Below are 26273 nucleotides of genomic sequence, written 5' to 3'. Positions count from 1 at the left end.
CTAAAGCAGGCTCTAAAATTAGAAAATTAAGATTGATTACTGTGATGACCTTTAGTGTTCAGTGACCTATAGTTTTAGGAGAGTGGACACTTGCAGAGATACTCTCTCTCTCTCTCGCTCTCTCTCGCTCTCTCTCTCTCTCTCTCTCTCTCTCTCTCTCTCTCTCTCTCTCTCTCTCTCTCTCTCTCTCTCTCTCGTTGAGTAGAATGTGACGTTAATGTGCTGCCCTCGTATGGCCACATGGCGCTATTACTATTGTCATACTATTCAGGGCCGACTTATGACACATAACTAGCTCTTTCTCATTGAAGATGATCTTAAAACTAAGATGATTTTGGGAAACTGTAACTTGAACAGGTAACCTCTTCTGAGCTTAAAGTAATAACGTAAGAAAAATATAAGCGACGTTGTTTGGCTTTCAATTTCCAAAGACCAGCAGGTTTCTTGAGTATTTGTAGGTTTAATAAACTGCTTTCCTAATTCAGTTTATGAACAGATAAAAGGTAGGCTAATCAAACATAATATGTACTCATATTTTTTAATTTTCTTTAACACTTTACTCAGTTCACGAAGACGTTTGTTAGCTAACCGCTAGCTAACTGAGCAAAACGTGAAGAACACAAGGATTAGGAACCACTGGGTTAACTGTAACTGGTATGAATTGGGTTAACTGGCTATAGATTTCGATGTAAAGCAAGCTTAAACATGGAGGGGGGTTGATTAATGAGAACAATTTGGATGAAGCTGTTAATGCGCATGTCTACTGCCACATTTCTAGAGCAGAGGTATTCAAATCAAAGGTTTGAGGACCAGACGTGAGTATCTGTTCCATTTTCCCCGTTGCCATAGCAACGCCTCAACAAGTCAAGAATGGTCCGCGGTAAGTGTGTACTTTCATAGTTACAACAAAATAAGACAGCTAAAATTGTTTGATCTAACAGTTTGCCACTTTAAATCTGTAACCTATATTCCGGTTGCATTAAAACACTGTATGCATGCAGTTTTACCTACCCTTTGGCTGTTTTTTTATGATAACATCAGTGTAACCAGCTAGCGTTAGCTACTTAGCTAACCTAACTAATTTGCTAAAAGATAGCTAGCTAGTTGGCTAGCTAGCTGGCTATCTAAAGTACATTTTGTAGGTCGCATCCAAAACTCGGCAGCTAAAGTCTTTACATAAATCAAACGCACTGCGCACCTCAAACGTGTCCTTCAGCAGCTGCACTGGCTGCTTATTCTCTACTTATACTTATTCTCTCCGTATTAAGTATAGTTAAATCCTTTCTAACTTTAAAACCTCTTCATCTTTTTGCTCCTACATGTCTCTCTGAGTTCATCCATTTATACTGTTCCTCTCACACATTAGATCCTTTAGCTCTGGTCTTCTTGCCGTTGCACATATCTGACTCACAACTATCGGTGACAAATTTCTTTCTTCCAGCTTATCACTTTCCTCATTATTCTAACCATTTTTTTTTGTTCTTTTTAAAAGTAATGCATTATTGGGTTTGTGAAAGACACTATAAAAACTGAACTTTTAAAAATGTGATTTTTTAAAAATGATATCTTAGGTTGTACCATGTTGTAGCACTGTAAAGTTGTCAGTAGTAGATAGATAAATAAAATGTTGATAAATGTTTACATTTTATTGTACCTTCCAGCTTTATTGGTCAATATTTTCATCACACAGTCCAACCCAGTATAAATATGACTGAATTAATAGATTTAGGTATCTTCTGTCAGTTTCTTACATTTACTGTGAACAGCTGACATTATTTTCCAGTCAGCGAGGACCTTATCCGCCGTCGTGCTGAGCATAACAACTGTGAGATCTTCTCTCTGGAGGAGGTGTCTCTGCATCAGCAGGACATCGAGCGGATTGAGCACATCGACAAGTGGTGCAGAGACCTGAAAATCCTTTATTTACAAAATAACCTCATTCCAAAGATAGGTAAGGAGGCAGGCTTGCTCATCAGTTAGGGATGTTGCTGTCATTACCATTCCTGAAGGCATATTAGTGACCAAGGAGAAAGCAACAAGCATATTACATAGACTTTATTATTATGATTGTTGTTGTTGTTTCTGTCTACAGAAAATGTTGGGCGACTAAAGAAGTTGGAGTATTTGAATCTTGCCTTGAATAACATTGAAGTGATTGAAAATTTGGAAGGTAAAATCATCCACTTTTCTTTATGTGACTTGAATTTTACCACAAACCAGAACTGATGCATTCTGGATCCCTTAGATTCAGCTCTGTGGACATGTTTGCATGTGTAGGCTGTGAAAGTCTTCAGAAGCTGGATTTAACAGTGAATTTTGTGGGACGACTGAGCAGTGTGGAAACTCTTAGCCAGAATGTGCACCTGCATGAACTCTACCTGGTGGGGAACCCCTGCGCTGAGTTTCAGGGCTACAGGCAGTATGTGCTGGCTTGCCTACCTCAGCTACAGGTAGTCTACAAGGACACATTACTGCACAGGCAAGCATGCACAGTTGTGCAGAAGGAATGTTTAATATTAACCTTCCTGCAGAGGTAAGTTCCAACTCAAACCTAACACTTCTGTAGGAAACATTTAGGTGGATCATGGGTGGGTTTGTGAATAATGATTAATCTTAATTTATGAACAACTTTAAGAACAGCATAAATTTAAGAATGTCAGTTTTGAGTGTTTCCCAAAAACCTTCTTTATCTCCAAAATTCCGAACGTTTTAAGTAGTTCAGCCTACTCAGTAGATATTATACTTTAAAATTATTGCTATTAAAATAACTATTCTAAAACTAAAAATGAAGAAGTATTTAAATGAATAATATTTTTAAAAAACATTTAGTTTGCAATTCCTATATATTGCATATCAAGACTAGGCACACAGTTAACCTTTCCAGCATCAGTTCAGGAGCATGGCAAACTACAGTGCAAGCAATATTTCAAAAGAAGAATGTTGGAAGAAAAAAAAACCCCAAAGAAATACTTTTTAAAAGCTCAATTTTTAAATCTCGAGGGAGTCCAACAAGAGAAAAAAATAAATAAATAAATGGGAGGATATTGCCAAGAACATACATGCCTGTAGTCTCTTTAAAAGATCTGGCATGGAAGGAGAGGGCTAACTGTCTACACAAGATCTTACTCCAGAAGAGGAAAGCACACTCATGGTATTAGGGCCAACAGCAACTGAAGGGATCTGTGGTGGGGTAGGTGTATGTTTAGATGAGTTCCCTTCAACCCACCAGAACCTCTATCTCCTGTACACACTTCACAATGCAGCAGTGGGTCACCTCCTGGGCCTGCCTTGGCAGAGCCCAGTCAAAGAGCTCCACCTGAACAGGATACAGTTTCATCTTATTTCCGTGCCAATTATAATGAACAAGGGGAGATGCTTAGCCAAGTAACAGTACTAAATGTTATTAGTCTTTACTGATTTCTGTCTAAAGGATCTATAAAATGATGCACATTTTGTGACAGTGTCATTAACTTTAACATGTTCTTTCAGTACTACATACAACACTACACTTGTGGCCAAAGGTTTTGAGACTGACACAAATTTTGGTTTTCACAAAGTTTACTGCCTCAGTTTTTTTTAGATCCTTTTGTCAGATGTTTAGATTGTATAGTGAAGTACAATTATAAGTATTTCATACATTTTTAAAACTTTTTATTGACAAATGTATCCAGTTTAAGCAAACACGTAATAGTTACAAAATGTTGACCCTTCTTTTTTAAGACTTCTGTAATTCGCCTTAGCATGCTGGACATCAACTTCTGGGCAAAATCATGACTAATGGCAAGCCATTCTTGCCTAATCAGTGTTTGGAGTTGATCACAGTTTCTGTGTTTTTGTTTGTCCTTCCTCATTTTGAGGATTGACCACAGGTTCTCAATGGGATTGAGATCTGGGGAGTTTCCTGGCCATAGACCCAAAATTTCAATGTTTTGTTCACCAGGCCACTCGGTTAACACTTTTGCCTTGTGAAGGGCATCAAAACATCCTCCAAGAGCAGCTTCTCCCAATGATCCAGGAGCAATTTAGTGATGAACAAGGCTTTTTCTAGCATGACTGAGCACCATGGGTAAGAATGGGTTGTCATCAGTCAAGATTTTGCCCAGAAGCTGATATCCAGCATGCCAAGGTGTATTGCAGAAGTCTTTAAAAAGAAGGGTCAACACTGTAAATATTAAGTCCTTGCTTAAACTGTATGTATCTGTCAATAAAAAGTTAAAAATAAATGAAATGCTTATAATGCTTCTAATTGCTTATAATTGTAATTGACTATACCATATAAACATCTGACAAAAACCAAGGCAGTGAACTTTGTGAAAACTAAAATTTGTGTTAGTCTCAAAAGTTTTGGCCATGACTATAGGATATAAAAATGATTCATGGACAATATATTATTTTCTTTTTCTAAGGTCTTTGTATTTTATTTATTATACAAGTGCTGGGCACAAACAGAATTTTGAACAAACACGTCACTTATTGAAAAGATAAAAAAAAAATGTAGGCAGAAACATTCCTTATCATTTGTTTTCATATTTCCAATCAAGCCTGGTAAAATCCTTCTCTCATCTCTCCTGGTAATTCAACAGGAATGTTTCCTCTCTCTTCGCATCTTCCTCCTCATCTTCCCAATTTTCCTTATAAAGAAGGCATATGCCAGCATACTCTGCAATGCTGTGTAGCATTGTGCTTATAATAATAATAACACAGCAGTGTTTTGGTAAACACCGAAGTACCGCAAACGCACAAAGCTCTCTCAACAACACTGTGTGTCCTCCAGTGTGCCATGTTGTTTTTCTCCTCAGCCTCTGTCTGGGGATTTGAGATTGGAGTGAACAGATAGCTTCGGAGTGGATAACTGCTTTCACTCAGTATATATCCACCAGCAAATGCACCACCCTTTGCCATCCAACACACTCCAACTAATTAGCCCAGATGAAGAAGTCATGAGTATTCCCAGGCCGCTTGGCCTCAGTAAAAAGCATTGGTGGTTGCATACGATATGCAAGTTTAACACATAAAAGCCTTTAGGGCAGATGTAGTTAAGGCTCAAGAGGCTGGGAGTGTGTATGGGAGTCAAGCAGTGGTATGTAAAGAAGTTAGCATCATCAAGAAGGCCACATGCTTCATGCATGACCAAAATGCTCTATCACACACATCAAGATACACCACTGCTTGGCTAGCCAGCAAAGGCATCAAAGATGACAGAATGATGACTTGACCTGGTTCTACTGAGATCTTCTGGGCATTCTCAAGCATGAGATTTACAGCGAGGGAAGACAGTTCACCTCTTTAAGCAATATTTATGAGGCTGAGCCACCTGTCTCAGCTAAAATTGATCATGAACAAATTCAGTGGATGGAAGGCACATGGCGATTATTGAAAAGAAGGGTGGCTATATTGATCAGTGCATTTTTGAAGGGCCATATGTATATAAATGTACTGTTGTCATACATAGATTCAACGGGTCAGTAAGTTATGTTTTTTAAAGAACAATTAGCAGCCTCTATCCTTTTTGAGGTAGAACTGCATGCAAGCCAGGTTATGAAAATTTCCAAAAGGGTTTAAGTACTATGAGTTTAATATTTAGTTGCGAAGGTATTTGGGAAATGCTCATAATTAAAAAAATCTTTGTAAATCTTTGCAAATAATTTGGGAAACCCACCCCAGAGGGCTTAGATTTGGTTTGGAATTTAACTTGCTGCTTTGGGTATGTTCAATTTGAAGGCCATAAATCCATAAAACCATAATTCCATAAATGGCTGACACTACCTTGCTTGCACACAGAACAGGTTTTTAAGGACTGCATGGATCATCCAGAATTCCCTTGCCATTGCACGTTTTCCAAATGTATTTGTAGCAATAGATTGCATGCATATAGTCATGAAATCACCCAGTTTTGAGGAATTCACATTTGTGACAGGATATCACTGAGTAACATTTTGTGATGAAATTGTGATGAAAATTTGAGTTTCTTGAATGTAGTCACAGCACAGTGAGACACCATCTTCTGCAAGGTGCTTGGACTGCCAAGTTTGTTCACCATTGGGAGCCAGGACAGACAAAAGTCTTAATGCTTGTTTTCCATGAGATTTGAAGGATGGTATTTCAAGCTGGGCTTTACATAAAGTTTGAAGTGCTCAAGGCATGGATCAAGCTTTGTCCATTGCTATCATGTAGGGAGGCACAGGTCTAATCTTGGCTTTGTAGGCAAACATCAGGGTTTTAAATCTGATGTGAGCAGCTATTGGAAGCCAAGAAACACAGCAGTGGATGAACTTCAGAAGATTAAAGACCAGCTGTGCTGCTAGAGGAAGAACAGAAAGTAGGGAGTTGAAAGGAGAGATGGGGTTGAATCCTTGGTAAGTTACAAAGGAGAAATCTGCATGACCAGGTCAGGAGTGAAACCTGAGTTGGGAACGATAGCTGGTCATTCAAACTTACACCAAGGCTATATAACAGTTTCAAACAGAGTAACTAGGGAGTTCCCAAAGTAAGCAGTGAGGATCGGGAGTTCCTGGGATGTACAGAAGCTCAGTCTTGTTGGGGTTGAGTTTCAAGAAATGTCAGTCAGCCATGCAAAGATATGACTAGAAACCTGAGTGTTGGAAGGAAAAGATTAGTTGAGTGTCAAATTCAAAGTCAGTTTTGTCATTCAGACTATACAACAAGTAGTGCACAGCTGAACGAGATTGCGTTTCTCCAAACTACGATGTGCAAATATACACTATACATAAAGGTAAGTGCATGAGACAAGACACAGTATAAATACACAAGAAATATATTAAATATATATATATATATATATATATATATATATATATATATATATATATATATATATATATATATATATATATATAGTACAAGTATATACATATACTGCACATTGTATATAGAAACTATTGACATTGTTCCAGTGATTATTGCACAGTGTAAACGATATTGCAGCTTGGCACTGGAAAATGTTGATAAGGTGCTCACAGAGAGAACATTAAAATTATTGCACACAGTAGGTACATATGAAGATAGGGGTGTGGGTTATAAATAGTGATCCTCAGCATAGCAGTAATAGGAGAAACCATGAAAAGATATTACATCACCAAAAGATCAAGTACCTGTATTGTTGGTAAAATTCCTTTTCTACACATTCTTTGTTTTCTGTAACAAGCAGTAACCCCATCAGTTTACTGGACCTTTTAAAGGAAAGTTGTTGACCATATATGGCGATTTGGGGGGGGGGGGGTGCATTTATGTAAATGTGCACAAGCATAACAATTTAGAATGTCTAGGATTTATCAATGTCTACTGCAGACATCTGTGTGAATGCACAAGTCAAAAAAGCCAATTGTTTCATCCTATGTCCTACACACAATTTGATAAATGAGAACCCTGGTTCTGGCTAAGACCAATTCTAGGTGTCAGGCATGGAATATAATGCAGTATTGTTGTGATTCAAGAACACTATCACAACAATTAAAGTCAGACTTTCATGCTTCTTAGTGGTTGGATGGCACAGCAATAGGACGATCAGAGCGGATAAGGGCACTACAAGACATAGATGGCCTGAGGAGGCAGATCTTAGAACAGGAGGCAGAGTATGTAGAAGAGAGAGAGAAGCAGAAAAAAGGACTTAAAGAGACCACACTCAACAGACCACAGGATCTAGATCATGCTTGCAGCATCTCGTGAGTACAATGCACAACACAACATGCATGAACAGGCGGTGGGTGTCTCAGAGTTGCATGTGTACAAACATACATACAGGTGGATCACAACCTTGCTGCATTTACTTGGGTGCAGAGCTGTAGTATCTCAGGCAGATGCTCAGCTGGATGATCACCTTTTTGATCAGTAAACTTTAACAAAAAAAATGTCAGATACTTCACATACAGGCTTCATTACAAACTATTTCAGAGGCTGAGTGGATAAAACAAACTGAACAACTGACCGTGTCATAAAAATGTTAATGCAGTAGAATTCTGGGTTGTAGGTGTGAAAGGGCTGAATGAGTGAGTGGGAGGCAGAAGGAACCATCTGGATTTAAGAAAATCTGGAAGTGTTTAGCCATTTGTGTGTGTCTTTGTGAATTAAATGCGCATACAGTATATTTTCGTTTTAGTTCAATCTCTGAAGAAGACACAGAGACCTGGAAGCAAGACCCAAATCCAGAGTCTCACCCAAACCCGAACCTAAACACAGACTTAAACTCACACTTGATGGACACACTTGAGGATAGGGATTTCTGGGAAAAGCCATGCACCTTCACTCCTGAGTCAAGATTGGAAGCACATCGTCATCTTGAGGAAAAGAGGAGTCAGAAAGAAGAAATGAGGTACATTTATCTGATAGAGAGAAAAAGAAAGGGAGAGAGAAATAGAGATGGATGGGTACACCCATCTACAGAGAATGAGATAAGGGAATACATTTTTCTGCAGAGACAGTGGCTCAGTCATTTATAAAATTAAGAAGGTGAGGTGTTGCAGCCAGCCTCTACAGAACGAAAGACAAGGATATAAAACTTAAACATTCATATTGTACTGCATTCAGGATTCCTGTTAACTGCATCCATGTAGTGATCTGTAACATCTACCTGATTCTAATTCAGGGTATTAGTCTTGGCCTCTCAACATCATAGATGAGCAGAATGAAATATAGTACACTGGTAAAGAGAACAAGAGAGGCACACTCCTCTATAGAGACAGAAGAAGAAAAACATATAAAGTGAGACAGTGTGGGAGTGTGAAACTTGAACAGCTACACTGCTTCGTGATAACTGCGTGGACACAGGTGTGTGAGCTGTTTGGGCTTTCTTCTGTAGGGATCAGATTTTGTGTAGGTGTTGCTGTTTGACACTCATGTTGTTAATCTTGGTGTGCTCGCTCTCTCTTCATTGGAAGGGATTCTAACAAAGCTAATGAGGATGCAAGTTAAATGGAATGGTTAATTATCAACAACCCCTGCAGGGTCAAGATGACCTCACATTCTGCAGTGGGGAGGGGAAGTTACCCTTGTGAATAACTGCTCTGACTGAAAGAGTAAATGACTCACATAACCAACCCAACAAGAATTCAGATTACAGTTCAGTTTTATTTGTGTGTGTGTGTGTGTGTGTGTGTGTGTGTGTGTGTGTGTGTGCAAAAGAAAGTAGAGAGATTTGTAAAAGCGTAAGCGCTGGAAGCCTGTCTCTTGGAGAATTTGGGAATCCCCAAGGACTGGGTGAGAAAATACTGCTGTAGATAGCTTCACCCACATATATACTTTCACTCTTTCCTCTCCTGTTGGTTTATGTAGGGAGCCAAAAAACAAAGGTAAACCTCGCAGAGCTCTGATCACTCCAGAGGGAAGAGTTCTGAATGTTAATGAAGCAAAGTATGTATACACTTACACACACACACACACACACACACACACACACACACACACACACACACACACACACACACACACACACACACACACACACACATACATACATACATACATACCTGTACAGAAACACAAGGTTACTCATAACACAAGGTTACTGTACACCATATTACCACCCCTGCAGGCTGGGCTTTACTCTTAGTGAAGATGAAGACAACAACAGTGTGCTTCTTGATCTACACGTGTACAGGTACGCACACACACACACACACACACACACACACACACACACACACAATACTATATTATTGCAAAAAATATCAGATGATTGTATCTACTTGCATAGCAATGTGTGATGTTCTTTGTGATGTGGCTGTAGGCATTTGGACACCTCTCTGCTAGATCTTGATATTCAGCCTACATATGTAAGAGTGACTGTCAAAGGAAAGGTGCCATATCCCTCTCTACACAAACACATACACATTCACTTCCTCGTGCACCCTTTCCCCACTTCACAATCTTGAACATTCTGTCCATCTCTATATGTAATTTTTTATTCCTTCTCTGTCTCTCCTTCTCTCTCATTTCTTCACCTCCTCTGGTTAGCTTAACGGGGGATTTCTGTTGGCGGTTTGCACTGTAAAGCTGATTTTTTAAAGCTGTAATTTAAGACATTCTTCACCCTTTCAGCTTTTTTTCTCTGGCTAATAACCAGATCAGATCCTCACCAGTGTAACAGCCAACTGTGTGTGTGTGTGTGTGTGTGTGTGCGTGTGAGTATTTATGGTTTTGAATTGTATATGATAAACTCTGATCAAGTGGGCTGATTGTGCTGTAGGTCACTTCTCAAGTGACCAGAGTTTGAGTTCCAATTAATAGAACAATTGTGTGTGTGCATGTGTATTTGAGTGTCTGCATAGATCACTTTAATGGTAGCAGTTCAGATTTCAAGGTCTAAAAAATGCAACAGATACACACACACCTGAACAATTCTCAAGGGAGCCGTTTTCAAGACTGTAAAAAAACCGCTAGGCTTTTGCAGTTATTTAGCCACACATCTGTCACTTGTGGATGAAATTAATCTGAAAATCATCAAAACAAATAAGATTCATATTCTAATGTAGTTTTTATTTTTGGCATGTTGTTATGTTTAGGAACAGAGAACTGGTCTAATCACTGGTCTGATATTTGAAAAAAAAAAGCTTACTCTTGCGCTTAAATAGTGCTTAATCAGATACATAGTATAATTTATCTTTAGTTTATGTGTTTATATGATTATAAGGCTCAAATATTTCTTTTTAATCATTAATAATTTTGTTTTAATCATAATAATGTTGGAGAGGTATTCTTTTTCCACTGACAGTAATAATTTTGTTTGTGTGCTTTTGTGTGGATGTGTTTGCAGGTATTCCAGTTGGTTTTGCCTGATGAGGTAAAGCCTGACAGTAGCACAGCACAGCGGTCTCAAACCACTGGCCACCTGCTTCTCACCATGCCAAAGGTAGTAAAATGTGCTTGAACACACCTTAATCTTGTACTAAAAGCTACACCTGAATAAACCATAAGTATTTAAATATAAATTAAAAACAATAATTACACATGAAAACATGCTAACCACATACACCTGTGCAGTTACATCAGATTACACATTAACTGAGTGCTGCTGTAAATCAAAGGTATAATCCACCTTAATGAGATTCACAACTACCCCGGAATCCACTTTTGCCAGGTATTGTAAAACTACCCAAGAGCACTATAATTTATAAGTATATATAATATAATCTAGGTACTTGTAATCTACACCAGAATATACCTCAATCCTGTACTGCAAACCTAGGGCTGACTACACCTTAATTATTTACTGTAAACAAAATTTCTTTATACTTTCTAAATCTTTTTATTCAAATGTGCAATTAGATATTGTAAAATGCCTAAATCTACTATTTATAGGTACAGTAGTATTTTAAAATAACACTGAGTGTAGACTGTGCTTTTTACAATAAAGCTATCAGGTATCAGATTCTTCAAGTGAAATACTAATGTAACAATGCAATCATTTTCAGATTTAATTTGATTTAAAATTTTGGGGGGTATACATTTCTTGTAGTTCTACAGATATGTTCTGAAAAATACATTTTTTAAAATTTCAAAACAGTTAAAAAAAGTAGCATATCTTTGTTGAAAAAATGTGATTTTGTAAAAATGCAATTTGGTTATAAACCCTTGTCCCAATTTCCCCCTTTGTTGTTGCAGTTTCCATGTGTTTCTGTTTGCTTTTGTATTCATTCTGTTTACAGAGCACCAACCATTTTGTGGTTTTTTGGTTTGGTTGTTCTCTCCACTCTTGTCTCGGCTTGTGAATTCACCTTTGTCTTACTGTTTACCTGTGCATATAACCCACTTGTTCTCCTACCTTGGTTGTCAGTTCTTTGTTTAGGTTTGTTTTCTCTGTGCAGGTTTTCTCAGTGCATGTTGCATTGGTCTCCAGCTCAGTTGTGCTGGATTTTTGTGTTTCTGTTTTCTTTCAGATGTGCTCCGTTTATGTCCGTTGCTTTTGTTTTCTTTCTTTAGCTTGTTACTGCATCCTTGGGCCTTACCTTCTCCCTGTAACAGCAATACAAGAATCTGAAATGCTTCAGAGATTATAAAGCACATAAGAGTCCTTAGGAAAAAAACAAGAAAACATTTTAAATTTACATTCCCTCTTTACAATTCTATTTTAAATATTCATTTTTTTCCCCCATTTTTTAATACTGTACTGAAATCATTACAATCTTTAAAAGATTATGCATACCAGCTTGCAGCAGTGAATTCATGAGCTATGTTTATTTGTATGATTCTACTTATGACATTGTACAAAATTAGAATTATTATGGAATTCCCTTTTAACAGATATTACCTGCCTGTTACAATATGCTGATGCTGTACCATATAATTTTCATATTTGTGTTTAGCAGCTGCTCATGAATAAACAGTAGACGGTCAGATCTGTGGAAAGAAACGTGATGTGATCAGGTGTATTTTTGCTCATTTGTGTTTGTGTTTCTTTAGGTACGTGGAGAGATTAAAGTACAAAAAGCGGTTAAATCCACTGTTACAAGCAATAATGCATTCGAAGAGGAAAAGACCAGGTAATCATAATTTATTTATTCCACTTTATGAATGCAAACGTTCAAACAGGAGATGACTGTTAGTATGATCTTATATGATGCAACTTCTTTTCAGGTTTTTGTTACACCTTTGTTCCTAAATGCTATGCCAATGACCTGCTTGCAACTATGTAGATTTTTTACGTCACCTAACAGAATATTTACAGTCTCCAGTAAGCAAGCTCAAAAAGACACCACTATGAATTAATAGAAACCACAACTACAGTTGGCTTGCCACTGGCCTTGGTACATGAGTTATTGGATGCATTCCCAAGACTCATGAGCCATTATTGCAAGATTAAAACACTTTTATGGAAAGGATAAAAATTATATGTAGGTCAGAACACAGACCTCAAGAGCTTTATTAAAAAATAATGGGCCTTATGTAGGTGTGACGATGCGAGGCAAGATGCAAGTGTGAGTTGAGCCAGAAACAAAAAAGGTGTTTAATCAAAACGAAAGTAAAAAGGTGTACAAACAGGAAACAAAATTACAAAAAAGGTGGGGAATATTGCTAAAAAGGGTGCATGGCAACATGTGGAAAACGGGAAATAAACAAAGAGCACATGGAGACACACTAACAAAACAAAAACACACACAAATGCACATGGTCAGGGTCAGGTGGGCTATGAACCAGAGGAGGAGAGCCCCCACACTGTGGGGAAAGGGAGGGAGGAAGTTACAGCAGACTATACAGGCCAGGACAGGACACAGGCTCCGTTGCAGGACAGGCAGGGGACTGGACAGGAGACCCGGAGATAGACTGGACAGTGACTGGGATGGGAACGGGTTTACTGACTGGACAGGGGACAGGAAGTGACGTAAAGGCAGATACAAGGATAGCAAGGATAATGTTGACAGAGAAAGGGACAACCTGTGTGACCAGGACTAGGATAGGAGCAGGCAGCCCAGCTGTTTCCCAGGAGCATGTGTCCAGAGGCAGACTGAGAGGTGGCACTGGTAGGATATCTTGCTGCAGGGATTAATGATGGGGTGCCATCCTGGGAGCTGGAGCATCAGTAGAGTTCCGGGAGCAGGTGCACCAGCGGAGGCGGGGCCTTCCTGGGAGTTAGGTGCGATGGCGAAGGTGGCACCTAAGTTGAGGCTTTTCTGGGAGCCAGGCAACACGGCAAAGGCACTGGAGGAGGTACCGTCCTGAGCTCAGGGCATAGCACAGGCGAGACCTCCCATGAACAAAGTGTCCCTGGTGCAGCACCCTCCTGGAGACAGGGCGTAGCAGAGGCTGCACCCTGACGAAGACAACAGGATGCAGCGGGGGCTACACCCAGAGGAAGTGCACCCTCTAGAGAGCAGGGCAGAGAAAGAGCAAACAGTGGTGAGCAGGGCGCAGGAGGAGTGACTCTCTTTAAGTGCATCAGGTGTACTTGCTGTGTACCCGGTACTCATACCTGGAACAGGAGAGAGAGAAAGAGAGTGCTAGTTAAATAAACTCCTGGGCACCTCCCTAGGTCAACCAGACCACCCAGGTAGTAGTATAAAGGGGACCAGTTTGGTCCTCATGGGACCCACAGGAGCCCCAGATACTGGCTATATAGGCTTGCTAGGGTGTAGTCCATAGGTAATGTGTTCCATAGACAAAGGCTTCACCACAGCAATCCAGTTTTTATCTGAATAAGACTCATCAGTCAAAAAGGGAGAGCTGCACATGAACTTTAAACCCATAATCCCTTCTGTATAGACACACAGAGCAAACAATCACATTAGAATGCTATCGAGGCTAGCAGTTTCATGGTTGAACAAAGTTTTGACAAACTCTTAGCATAGTTTAGCTTTGGTACTGTTTTTGCAAAGGTTATACAAAACATCCTCTGCACATAAAGAAACATATTAACATACTTACACAATCATGTTCCTTGGTAAGGATGAGGACTCAACAGATAACAGGGTCACAACCAACCTGTGGGTTTATTCCTACCAGGCACTTCCTGTCTCTTCTATCCTTACACCCTATATATGAAGCTCCTATAAGACCTTAATGCCCCTAGAGGTTGGGACTGTAACTACAACAAAGGCTTGGCTGTGCACTGCGCCTATCATACCCACACCATCACAGAAATAAAAAGATCATCTAAAAAACTGTCAAAGCAAGGTGTCACATGACCATAATAGGAGACGGTCAAGTGAAGACAGATGATTTGCCATGATAGGTGATGCAGCACTGTTAGGTGTTGCGACTGACGATGTTCTCCTGGATAATGACAGTCAGTATCATCACCAGAAACTGTTAAATTATGTAAATTCATTTTAATTGAAGGTTCATTTGTCACTAAATATGGCCAAATCATATTACATCAGACCTTAGCTGATTAAATTATTGACTGCTGTTGTAACAGCAAAAGTAAAAAAGTAAAAAGATAAATAGCACTGTCAAACAAGCTAATCACAGCATGATTAAATGACTATAGATTGTGTTTAATTTTATATTCAACCTCAGATTTCTTTACACTAATGAAACAGATACAGATGAACAGATACATAGATTATGTTTTGTACATTTTTAATAGATTTTGATTTATCTATTACATAGATTTTGTATTTGTAAATTAATCTGTAAATTTGCATAATTCATTGTAGAAGAGATGGGACTATTTTTTTCAGTGGAAGAATTTTTATTTATTCATAACCAACATATTAAGAATAACTGAAACTTTTAGTATTTTGCTTTGCAGTTTCATTCAAGATTTTCACTCTCATCCTAATACTTTTGTTATAACTGTTTAAGTGTAACAGTTGTCATCAAAATTTTTGTCTATAGTTATAGATAGTTTGCAACAGCGGTTGCAGAGAGTTATAATTAGCGTAGAACATTCCTTTAATCAAAACAGTTTATGGAGTCATAATTCTTAAACATGCCAAAGCGAACTTTAAGGTAAAATCTATACACATAATGAATACAGTCATAACACCTTTTTGTAGTGTACTGCTGATTTTTCAATGATTAGCATGAGTGTATATCATAGATGACTATGAGAAGTACCTCTTAGGAGCTCTGAATGCATACATGTATGTTTTTTTTAGGATTTCTGTACACAAACCCTTTTTTCATCCCAGAATTGATGATTGAGCTGGAGCTCAGTGATAAATGCAGTTTAACGTCAGTGGTTCAGAATTTATTGTTGCAATTGTGTGGTATATGTACGGCTTCATCTAACACCCCCACACCATACAACCATCATGAAGAGTGCTGCTGAATAATGGCTACACATCCGATCCTTGCTTTATATAACACACCCTCTTTCATTTCCTATTGCACAATTCCTTAGTGTGTTTCTCCTTTTGCTGTGCCCTCTATTTATTCTTTAGCCCTCTTTCTGTCACATGATTTCTCCCATTTCTCTCTCTTTCTCACTCTCATCCTTTCTGCTTAGTGCTTCACTGTGGGAGGTCTAGACCATTCACCTTCACTCCATATGGAGTGTGTGTATGTGTGTGTGTGTGTGTGTGTGTGTTTGTGTGTGTGTGTGTGTGTGTGTTTGTGTGTGTGTGTGTGTGTGTGTGTACGCAAGAGAGTGACAGAGAGAGAGAGTGAGAGAGAAACATGCAATTTGTAGTTACACCATAAAACATTTACTCTATTAAATTGACTAAATTAAAAAAAACTAGCTTAGAGTTGGTCTAACTTAATTTATTTGTGCCTCTTGAACTAATTACTGCTCACATGACTTGAAGCAGTTTGTTAGTGTCAAAAATTTGAGCAATTTAAATTTTTCACATCTTACTGTTTTTTTATGACAGGAGTGCCCAGTGTTAGATTACATAGGCTTACTCTGCAGGAATACTGGACAATAAGCATATTTTGTCATTTTTGTTCCTTTTTTGTATGAAATATTTTGTAAAAGCTCTCTCTCTCTCTCTCTCTCTCTCTCTCTCTCTCTCTCTCTCGCTGTGTGTGTGTGTGTGTGTGTGTGTGTGTGTGTGTGTGTGTGTGTGTGTGTAAGCCTAGAGAAAAAACATAAAAGTTTAAGCTTTTTAAATAAACTTTTAAATTATTTTTGCTGTTTTAGGATTATGGTTTTGCTTAGAAGATTTACATATATTTAAAAAGTGTATTCACAAAAGTGACATATGTATGATCCTGTATAAAAACAAACATGCATGTCCTTCAGCAGACTTAATCAGCTCAGAGAGCGAGTGCTGTAATCTTTACACACAGTATGCATGCAATAAAAATGCTAATAGAGCATGAATAAAACTTTAAGGACATTTCCATTCCACATGCATCTACTGCCTTGACTGATGATATTTGAATATTCCCACTGACCCAGTGGGTGATATCACAAATGCACATGTGCACATGCACATCTGTGTTGTTTTCTGTCTGATCTGACAGAGGATAAGGGAAGTTCCAGCCGTCCCAGATCAAGCAAGTGTGTGTGTGTGTGTGTGTGTGTGTGTGTGTGTGTGTGTGTGTGTGTGTGTGTGTGTGTCATAGCAGGATAGGCTCAGGATGTAGAATGTCAGTGGGGGTTATCAGCAATTGGCCAGGCAGGGGCCCAGCAGGAGATCCAATTTAATGTCTGTTGATTTATTTGAAACGCCAACTGCCAGACAGACACTAGCCCTTCAACAGAGACACCATTAAAGAGAGCGACAGAGACAAAACAAAGACAAACAGAAAAAAAATAGAAAGACAAAAGGGCAGTTCCAGCACCACCACCTTAAATGCCATTGAAAAAAATACAACACATATGCCTAAAAATACTCAGAAATAAAAGCACTTTTGGGTCATCGCCTTTATTTCTTTCTTTTACATCCAAGGGTGAAAGTCACGATGTAGTAGTAATTTTTCATGTCACTTCAGCTCCCCACCTTTTCATTCTCTCTCTCTCTCTCTCTCTCTCTCTCTCTCTCTCCCAACCACTATGTCTCTTGTTGGCGGCAGGATGATTTCTGGTTGTGAGAGATTAGAAGTCGACCCCAGCAAAGGTTCTGCAGTTGACTTGACCAACATTGTTTCTAAAGAAAACAACACTACCCATGGACCCCTGCAGCTCTGCCAGCAAATACAGCCTTGTGGGGCCCAAGAGAGGCCCGTTTCCAAGCAGTTTGTGGATGACCCAGAAGTACCCCCACTCATCTAACCAAGACCAAGAAAGGAAAAGGATCAGAGTACCTAAGTACAACTGTGAAATGCATACACACCTACCAGTCACTTTCTTAGAAAAACATGGTAGGCGTGCAATTGTAGAGTGTAGACTGAATGTTGCCGTTTGCAGTTTTGGGTTAGCCATCCAATAGAACTTCATCAGGGTTAGCCACTCTCTTGGCCTTCGTTGATGTGGTCCACTGAGAGCTGGATATTTCTGGATGGTGGATCACTCCCAGTCCAGTAATGGCACTGACCTATGTAAAAAAAAACTAAACAAAAAAACACGAACACTGCTGAGCACTGTAAGTAAAACTTCAGGGTCTACAGGCATGTTAGTGTTATTGGTCACAAATGTACGTTACTTCTTCAGTAAGGTAGCAGTTTATTTCTCTATTTTTGGTATGGTAAAACACTGATAATTCACTGCTTTTAGGAACATGTCCATTCCTGTTCAAAACAGAGATGTTGTCAAAATTACTAGATCTGGATGGGTTATGTTTTTATTAATAAGCTTGTTGATTATTTCCTCAGTTCTTTGTGTGTGTGTGTGTGTGTGTGTAGCAGATAATGTGTGAGTAATTCTTGTTCCTCCTGACTCAGATGATGGAAAGTCTCATCATCTCATCCATATTCTTTAAACACACATACCATCTGATTCATAGAGGGCTGGTATTACACACACATACACACACACACATTACCCTACTCTGATTCATATAGGTCTTATGTTACAACCAAACTCTCACATATAGCTTTTTCCTTTCTGTCACTTATGTAAAATACTCATCATATACTCTTAATTTATGGAAATACAAATACACACCAATGTATACTGTCCAATAACTGCAAATGATTGTTCTAATATTAATGGGTTTGAGGCTTTGTTTGAGGTTTCCTCTATATGAAAGATGATATGACAGACAGTAAGGGAGTTAGAAAATTCGTGTGAGATTTCAAATTTGGCTGTCACAGTTAGATTTACGTTCAAACCATTTCTCTCAGCATCTTCTTGTCCACCCCCCACCCCCCATCTCTGAAGTAATTGCCCCTCTGTCAAATGTGTGTAAACCTTTGTCATTTCTTTTTCTTTTTTTTTACTGAATGAGAAAAAGGCATGAGACCATATGGTCACTCTTTAAAAATAATGTCATTAACTTGCTTCTGAGAGAAACAGCACATATGGCTGTCTAGAAATCCCAAATAAATAAACTATGTCCATAAAGGAGCCTACTGTCAAAGTTTCCATCTTTTTGCCTTTTGGTGCATGGGGTTTACTTTATCAGAACTAATACATTTTGATTTTTGTAATTTCCTGGATGCTTGTGTTGTGTTTCTGTGCAAATGTATTGGCTTCACCATGTATTTAACCTCTGAAGTTTTCTGTTCTGGGAAGCAAACTCAAGGGAGGATGTAGTTCACCATGCCTGGGCAACCTCAAGGCACATCAAACTGCATCCCCTCTTTAGTTTGCTTGCTATTTATGTAGCCGTCCTGAATACTGATGTTGATAGAATTGCTTACTTAAAGTTACTTATCTTTTATTTGTATTCATATTAATGCATTTTATAAATAGATCTGTTTTAATCATAATGGTTTGTGGTTTGTTTGCACTGGTACATGCAAGACAGAAGAGCCCCAGGCTCTGCAAACTTGGAATCTAGTAGACTTTTATCACACTGATAAATGTGATAAATGTGGAAAATCACACTTTGTATCTCATTAGTATATGTTTACACTTGTAGAAGTTTGTTAAATTTCTTTTGTTTCCTCTATCTGTTTATCTATCTATCTATCTATCTATCTATCTATCTATCTATCTATCTATCTATCTATCTATCTATCTATCTATCTATCTATCTATCTATCTATCTATAACTATAACTATAACTAAATATATATATATATATATATATATATATATATATATATATATAACTACCTAATATCAGTAGTTATGCAAAATTGGATTGACCTCCTTTATATCCACACTGATTTATACAGAAGTCGAATGAACTCTAGTAGGGTCTATAAAAGCAAAACTGGATTAAGATGCTATGCATTTAATATAGATAGATGGAGAAGTGAATTGTCTTTAGGTACCTGTTCACACTGATAGATGCAGAAGTGGATTTCAATACTTTTGTGGTTTTGTGAAATAATAGAAAGATCTATAAAACAGCAATGTCACTGAACATGCAGGCAGACTGAATTATCAACACTCAGTCATTCTGACAAAGCATCTCTCTCTCTCTTTTTCACTTGTTCTTTCTCCCAGCCCATGTTTTTCCCCTGACACTCTTACAGTGAACAGGGACTGTTCAGTGCGCTATCACATCCTGAACAGTGTATTTGTGTGGATGTGTGTGTGTCTCGCACTTTAGAACACTGCATGTTATCTCTGGGAGCCCTGCAATATATTGTGCCAACGACCTAGATTAACAGTAGCTGCCCTGCCAGCACACACATGCACACACGGTCACACACACACACACACACACACACGCACGCACGCACACACACACCACCACATACTAACCCTAGTGTGCAAATAGATATATTTAACTCAGTTCCATATACATGTATATAGTGGTAATAAAGGGAACCATGTATACAATGGGAGAGAAGATCATGATTGCAACAAATTGAGTGCATGAGTGGAGATTGGGGAATCCTTCCATTTTTGCTTTGAGTGAGAGTTTTAGACACATAAACAATCTGTAGCACTGTAAATATATACATATATAGAGATCCTCCACTGCAAAGACCTATTGACTATGTGTGAAGAAAAACTGCAGTGTGTGTGTGTGTGTGTGTGTGTGTGTGTGTGTAGACTGGTGGTGACCTCTGTTACCCTTGTTTTAAAACCACATCCACCTTCAAGAGCAGTGAGATATATTCACGGGAGTGCATTCTCTCGTTCTCACACAGAGACATATAAAAGCATACATGTATTATGTTTTATAAAGTGCCAGTGCATTAAAGCTGCTTGTTGTGTCACAGTAAGAGGGTAAATGTGTATGCTGGTAGGAGTTTATTTAGTGTGTATGCTCTAGAATATGCCGATCTGCCTTGATATGTGAAAACTGGAACAGTGTGTAAATCACATCAAATATTGATGAAATATTCTACTTTACCTTCCAACAAACACCCACACCCCCTCCTGCAGACAATCAGTCTGTGGAGGAAGAAGGGCAGCTGGCCTGCATACTTTCTGCAGTCTCCTGCAGATCACTACAAATACACAGAAAAGTACACACATACAGGTGTAGGCAAGGATATGTACAAAGACTGACTGGAAAGGAAAGGGGGAAAGAGAAAGTAGGGAGAATTAAACAACCATGCACTATAATTATAATAAACAGTAGTTTAAACTGGAAGCGAAACATTAAACTACTGTTGTTAGTTATGAAAGGGATTTTTGCTGTCTAAATTCAGAATATCGAATATAATTATTGCTGATATCTGCTCTGAAGAATTATGATCGTTTGTTGAAGACTTATGACCGTCTTGTTCCAGGTAAAACTAAGCGCACCCCACTAACCCCCTCAAGGGGCCTTTCTCCAAATAACCGACAGGATGACAGAGCATGCTAGGCAACAGTTGTGGGCGATCATCTAATTACACAGCGGACCCAGACGTCATGGCACGAGCCACACCAGCCTTTCACTGGCACTAATGGGATGATGCGGATGATATGAGAGTGAGTTAGGGGGTCCTTAAGGGATTGAAAGAAGAGAATGAGTGGAAGAATGCAAGAAGCGCATTTTGTAAATCGACTCTGACTGCTGAGGACGAGTGTTTCAGATTTGTATTTGATTGATGATGTTCGTTGTTTAAATACATGCTCGGCTATTCTTTAGCTCGTGCTGTGGTTTAAGTAAACCACACCTCCGTGACACAGAAACGGTAGCCTACCCTTTACACCTTCTGCAAGCGACTCAGAAATTTCCCGAGGAACCTGAGAAAACGAGTACTGGTGGTTATAGTAATGTAGCCACGCGCAGATAGGACTATGTTGCGATCCTGTGGCAGCAGGTTGTCACGTGTCGGTTCCGTGTCTCGAGCCTCTGTCTGAAGCGCTCTCTCTGGGGGCGCTCCTTTGCGCGAGATACCCCCTCCTATTACCGCCCCATCGCGCGTCAAGCAGTCTATTTCAACACAAGCCGCAGGTAACAGGAGTGTAAGATGCAATCATGTTTCCGCGGGAGCGGTCGTGTTTTGTACTCGGTACGGTTGTAGTGTGGGTGCGTCTGTGTGCTGGTAATGAGTCGTAGGGAACACGCTTATGTTTCGATCACATGTTTTCTTTCACACTGATAGACTCTGTAGACTGGGATTGTTTGTCTCCGTGTTCGGGTCGAGACAGCGCAATTGTTGCTCGGCGGTGTGAGAGAGTTCCCGTTTTTTCTTTGTTACGTTTATGTCTCGGGGGCGGCTCGCTGTCTGGATGCGAACAGACAGATTTAAAACCAGTTTCAGCAGAATCCTCTCACATTGCTAGCAGTAATATTGATTCGTGTCGTATTTGTGTATGTACGCTTGACGGATGTTTTCTGTCCACAGCCGATACGTCTTGTTCCTCCTTGCTTGATCAAGATCCTTAAATGACCCACCACCAATAAAGGGCTTGCGCTGTCCTGCCCGGATCATGGCATGCGCCTCATTTCATACTTCTATACGCGCGGCGCTGATGCTCGAGAGCAGTGAACATGGGGATCAGATCCAGAAATGCCGCTAACGGCGCTGAGGACTTGCGCGAAAGGAAAAGCGCACTGGCCGGGGAGCTGGAGACGTGCGCCGGGCACGAACGGGATGGCGCGCTGCTGCTCGTGGGTTCGGGAAAACAATCGGACTTTAAACGGGGCTCGCAAAACATCGGACTGCTGGCTAAGACGCCTCTGGGCTACACGCGCCCCGTGAAGAGGAATAATATCCGGAAGCGGCGGATCCAGAATCTTATTTACGATGCGCTCGAGAGACCGCGAGGATGGGCGCTGCTCTATCATGGATTTGTGTAAGCGCTCCCAAATTGCCACACACACACACACACACACACGAACATAGACGGTGAGTTTCTTTCCTGGGTGTAGTGCTTTATCATACTTGCACACTCATACTTGGTCTCCATTCTTTATATGTTTCCACTAGATGAGCTTGACTTCGAGCTCATTTATGTTTATTAATAACCTGAAATGTTCAGACTGCCTTACAGCAGTTTCTCTTTCATTGGTTAAATAACAGTCCATGTTGGGCTACTGACTTAGACCTTGATCAAATGTATTCAGGCTCATCTAAATTTTGGAACTGGGTGTGTTTGTTGTTGGAGCTAAACCAAATGATGGTAGATGTTCAGGAGCAGGACCAGAATGTATCTGGGTAGGTTGGAGCTAATTTCTGCAGAAAGGTAGATCTCTGGCACTAAGGTGGGAGTTATTTCTACATGTTATGTAAATCAGCTGATGGTTTCACAAAAGCAGCAGTTTGAAAAGGACTACACTAACAGAGGAAAGTGATTCAATTACCACAATATGAGGGGAGAAATGTTTAAAGCCAAAATGGGAAACACATCTAACCTGAGCATTATAGCCTGCTGTCTCAATGTCATTTTATATTCCCAACAAAAGACTGAATGTAAAAGAGTAAAAGAGCAGCCAGAGGTGCTATTGTAATGATGCAGATTTCCATGAAGCTGGCTGTAGTGCTGAAATAAAGGTTTTCAGTAGCGCTGTCCATTGTGCTGAAATAAGACACCTACATGTAATACCTAATTGACATATCTGTTGTTCTATACTGGGGTATAAGACATTATGTGAATTAGGTATAAAATGTGCAGAGATGCCCATGGGTCTAAATTAGTGGGAGATAATCTGATATAAAGTGTCAACAGCATAGAAAAACAATTATATAACTGACCCCTCATTTTAGTAAACACTCACATTCTCTCTCTCTCACTGGGGGGCATAGGCGCATGTTTGTGTTGGTTAATTGGAAGAGCTTCATTATGGAGGATCAGAGAACAGATGGGTAACTTTCCTTTGAGCCAAAAGCACGACATTTAAGTACTGCATCTCTCTCTTACACAGATGCACAGGCTTTCACACTTGCATCTGATCCTATACTATATTCTCTCTTCTTTCACTGTGCTCCTTATTTAGACATATATGCACATGTTTACCTACATGTTCACAAACATGCACACACACACATGCCCTTTTCTGCTCACACCCCATTTGCTATATACATTTTTCAAAGCTTGAGGATCTGGTTCAGAATTTGCTACTTAGGATACCCACGGCTTTTAATCAGTATGCATGTGTGTGGTCTCTAGGATTTCCAGGAGGCTTTTAACCAGTGTGTGTGTGGTGTGTGTTCATGTGTGTGTTTATTTATCACTGTGTGGTCTCCAATGAGGCAATGAGGCTTTTAACCAGTTTTAGCTAAGATTAGTTCTCTCCTTATTAATGTGAATTATTTATAATGAAATGCTGAGCTCACTCTCTTTCTCTTTCTCTCTTCCTGTTTCTCTCTCTTTTTGTCTTTTTGTGCTTGCTTGAAGAGTGACTATGAGGTATTGGGTATTCTAACAGCATTACTGCTGTTGCTGGAATGCTAATATAGAATTGGGAATTGGGTGTATATTGGATGTTCATTACTACTGAGTGGAGATACCATGTGCTAGAGTACTTTAGAGAGCAGTCAGAGGGTGGGAGAACACATTATTGTATTACTGGGATAATTTGCACTGTAAATAATAACTTCAGCCAACAGAGACTATCATCTGGCTCTAACAACATTTTTGGAGGCCTATAGCAGAGGTTTTCAACTCCATACCTTGAATTCAAATCTGATCTTGAATTTTGCAATGAACTGTAGTTAACTTAAGTACAACATAGGTATACCAATCACTGCCATCAAAGTCCAAGTGTTATGGATCTTCTTTCCTGTACCTAGTAGTCAGGTAAGATGACAAAGTATCCAATAAGTTACTTTAACTATTTACTCACCTACCTGTGATTATAAAACCCAGAACCTTAACTTTGATTAGAAGTCAGGAGTTTAATATCTCATGTGTACACGGAATTAAAACATTTGTCAACATATACCAATGTAGAATCAACACATATGGAAAATAATCAAAATGCAGAAAAGCATTCAAACTAGGAAGGAAGCTTGGTAATGCTAGCATAAACTGGCAAGAGTTGGCCCCACACTGGGTGCAAACTAGAGAGCGTGCACTCGTGTGTTAAGGACTTGATGCAGTGAAAACAGGGGCAGGCAATAATGAGAATGACACTGGGGCAGAGTCAGAGCAGGAAGAGAGTCTCCTGAGGCAGAGCTCTGAAAGTGGACAGCTCCCAAAGGTGAAGAAAAGAAAGGGGGCAGAGGAAACTTGTGGAGACTGGGCCATGGGTAGGAATGGTAGAACAATGAGAGGGGGTGGGGCTAAGTTGCTGCAAAACAACTCTGGGACAGGGCCTCATCACGAGCTTTCCAACAGCTGCCTCAGGAGGACTAAGTTGTGGGCAAAGCCAGGAGCTAACTAGCCAGATAGTGTTATAGCTAATTTGTGCTATCTTAAAATGCCAAGACTTCACCCCATACTGATGGAATCGTGGGAGGGTGTGTGTGTGTGTGTTTGTGTTCACAAAATGAGAACAGGGAGAGGTGGTAATGAGTGAGCAGTGCTAGGCCAGCATTAGAACGCAAAGAAACAAGTCAGGACTAGAGATCTGTTAGGGTGGAGATTCCATAACAGTAGAAATGGTTGGTTCTGTTGTAGTGTCGATGCAGTGCAAAAGCTTGTCTTGTTTAATTGCACGGTCTGAAGCAAATTGCGTGGTCTGAAGTGAAATGCACGGTCTGAAGTGAGCAAGAACAGCCCCACAAAATATAATCAAGAGTTCAGTCACACTGGGGCTCAGAATAAATTTAATCTGGAATAGAACAGAGAATAGTTGGACCACTCCTATCTAACTTGATTGGCCGGGAAATAGGGTTGATAGAATGCTGCTTGAATAACCAATCATCAGGGTTGAGCCATACCTGCGCAGTTATGTAATTTACATCAAATGTAGACATATTGAATTGTATGAGATGATGATCTTTGTGCAATTAGTAAATTATAGTCAAGTTAGCAAATTATAGCTGTATATTGAGCAACATATAATAGTAGGAAAGAAAATATTACAAACCATTAGTGATAAATAAAAATTATGCTTTGGACAAGTAGTTGGAAAATTCTGAGCATGACCATGGGAGAAGCTGTGGATGGGAATGAACAAACAGTTTTATTGGAGAGCTTAGGGGCCATCTGAAAATTCTCATTCCATCTATTTTGTATGTTTTTTAATTATATTTGTTATTTCATTCACTGCTTACCTTTATTATTAGTTACACTCACAATCACACACAGCACACCAGAAACCATAGCACCAATCACAGGAAAATTAACACCCAAGACAGTTAGCCATCCATCACTGAGTATACAGTCATTCACACTAGGACAATTTTAGGGTAACCAATTCCCCCTAACTCCAGGTTACTGGAGACCATGGAGGAAACCCACACAGACATAAAATTACATAAAACTCCATTAGGTCATCACAACGTGAGAGAGCGAATCAGGTTAACAAAGATAGAGTTAATCAGAA

The 26273-nt window shown here is 39.4% G+C and overlaps 2 protein-coding genes across 6 annotated transcripts in view; both read left to right on the top strand.

Annotated features, from left to right (window-relative positions):
• Positions 1 to 772: 772 nt before the first annotated feature.
• Positions 773 to 19206, top strand: dnaaf11 (dynein axonemal assembly factor 11). Its single transcript, XM_027030090.3, has 12 exons — positions 773 to 880; positions 1784 to 1951; positions 2093 to 2170; positions 2278 to 2450; positions 7498 to 7682; positions 8117 to 8329; positions 9289 to 9366; positions 9548 to 9613; positions 9743 to 9812; positions 10769 to 10864; positions 12415 to 12494; positions 17416 to 19206. The coding sequence occupies exons 1-12, from the start codon at positions 871 to 873 to the stop codon at positions 17612 to 17614; spliced, it is 1416 nt and encodes a 471-aa protein (XP_026885891.3). The 5' UTR covers positions 773 to 870; the 3' UTR covers positions 17615 to 19206.
• Positions 19207 to 21630: 2424 nt separating this feature from the next.
• kcnq3 (potassium voltage-gated channel, KQT-like subfamily, member 3) overlaps positions 21631 to 26273 on the top strand; it is a 46646-nt gene continuing 42003 nt past the window's right edge. Inside the window, exons 1-2 of one of the 5 annotated variants that reach the window (XM_081723614.1) lie at positions 21631 to 21849; positions 22186 to 22636. In XM_081723614.1, the coding sequence (XP_081579740.1) occupies positions 22332 to 22636 (305 nt within the window). In that variant the 5' untranslated portion in view covers positions 21631 to 21849; positions 22186 to 22331. Of the gene's footprint in view, positions 21850 to 21874; positions 22637 to 26273 lie in introns of those variants that run through there. The other 4 variants (XM_081723615.1, XM_035527729.2, XM_035527728.2 and 1 more) reach the window with 4 other exon arrangements.

Source organism: Electrophorus electricus, chromosome 11, assembly GCF_041902795.1.
Source record: "Electrophorus electricus isolate QZ-2024a chromosome 11, ASM4190279v1, whole genome shotgun sequence".
Lineage (NCBI taxonomy): Eukaryota > Metazoa > Chordata > Actinopteri > Gymnotiformes > Gymnotidae > Electrophorus > Electrophorus electricus.
The sequence above is the reverse complement of the archived record's forward strand: the minus strand, read 5'-3'. Positions and strand labels throughout refer to the sequence as shown.

What these genes read in the sequence shown, in the direction of transcription:
- dnaaf11 (XM_027030090.3), top strand. An exon ending in CTTGCCTACCTCAGCTACAG is followed by an intron (nt 2,451 to 7,497) that starts GTAGTCTACAAG and finishes CATGCTTCTTAG; the next exon opens with TGGTTGGATGGCACAGCAAT. An exon ending in CTGAATGTTAATGAAGCAAA is followed by an intron (nt 9,367 to 9,547) that starts GTATGTATACAC and finishes CCACCCCTGCAG; the next exon opens with GCTGGGCTTTACTCTTAGTG.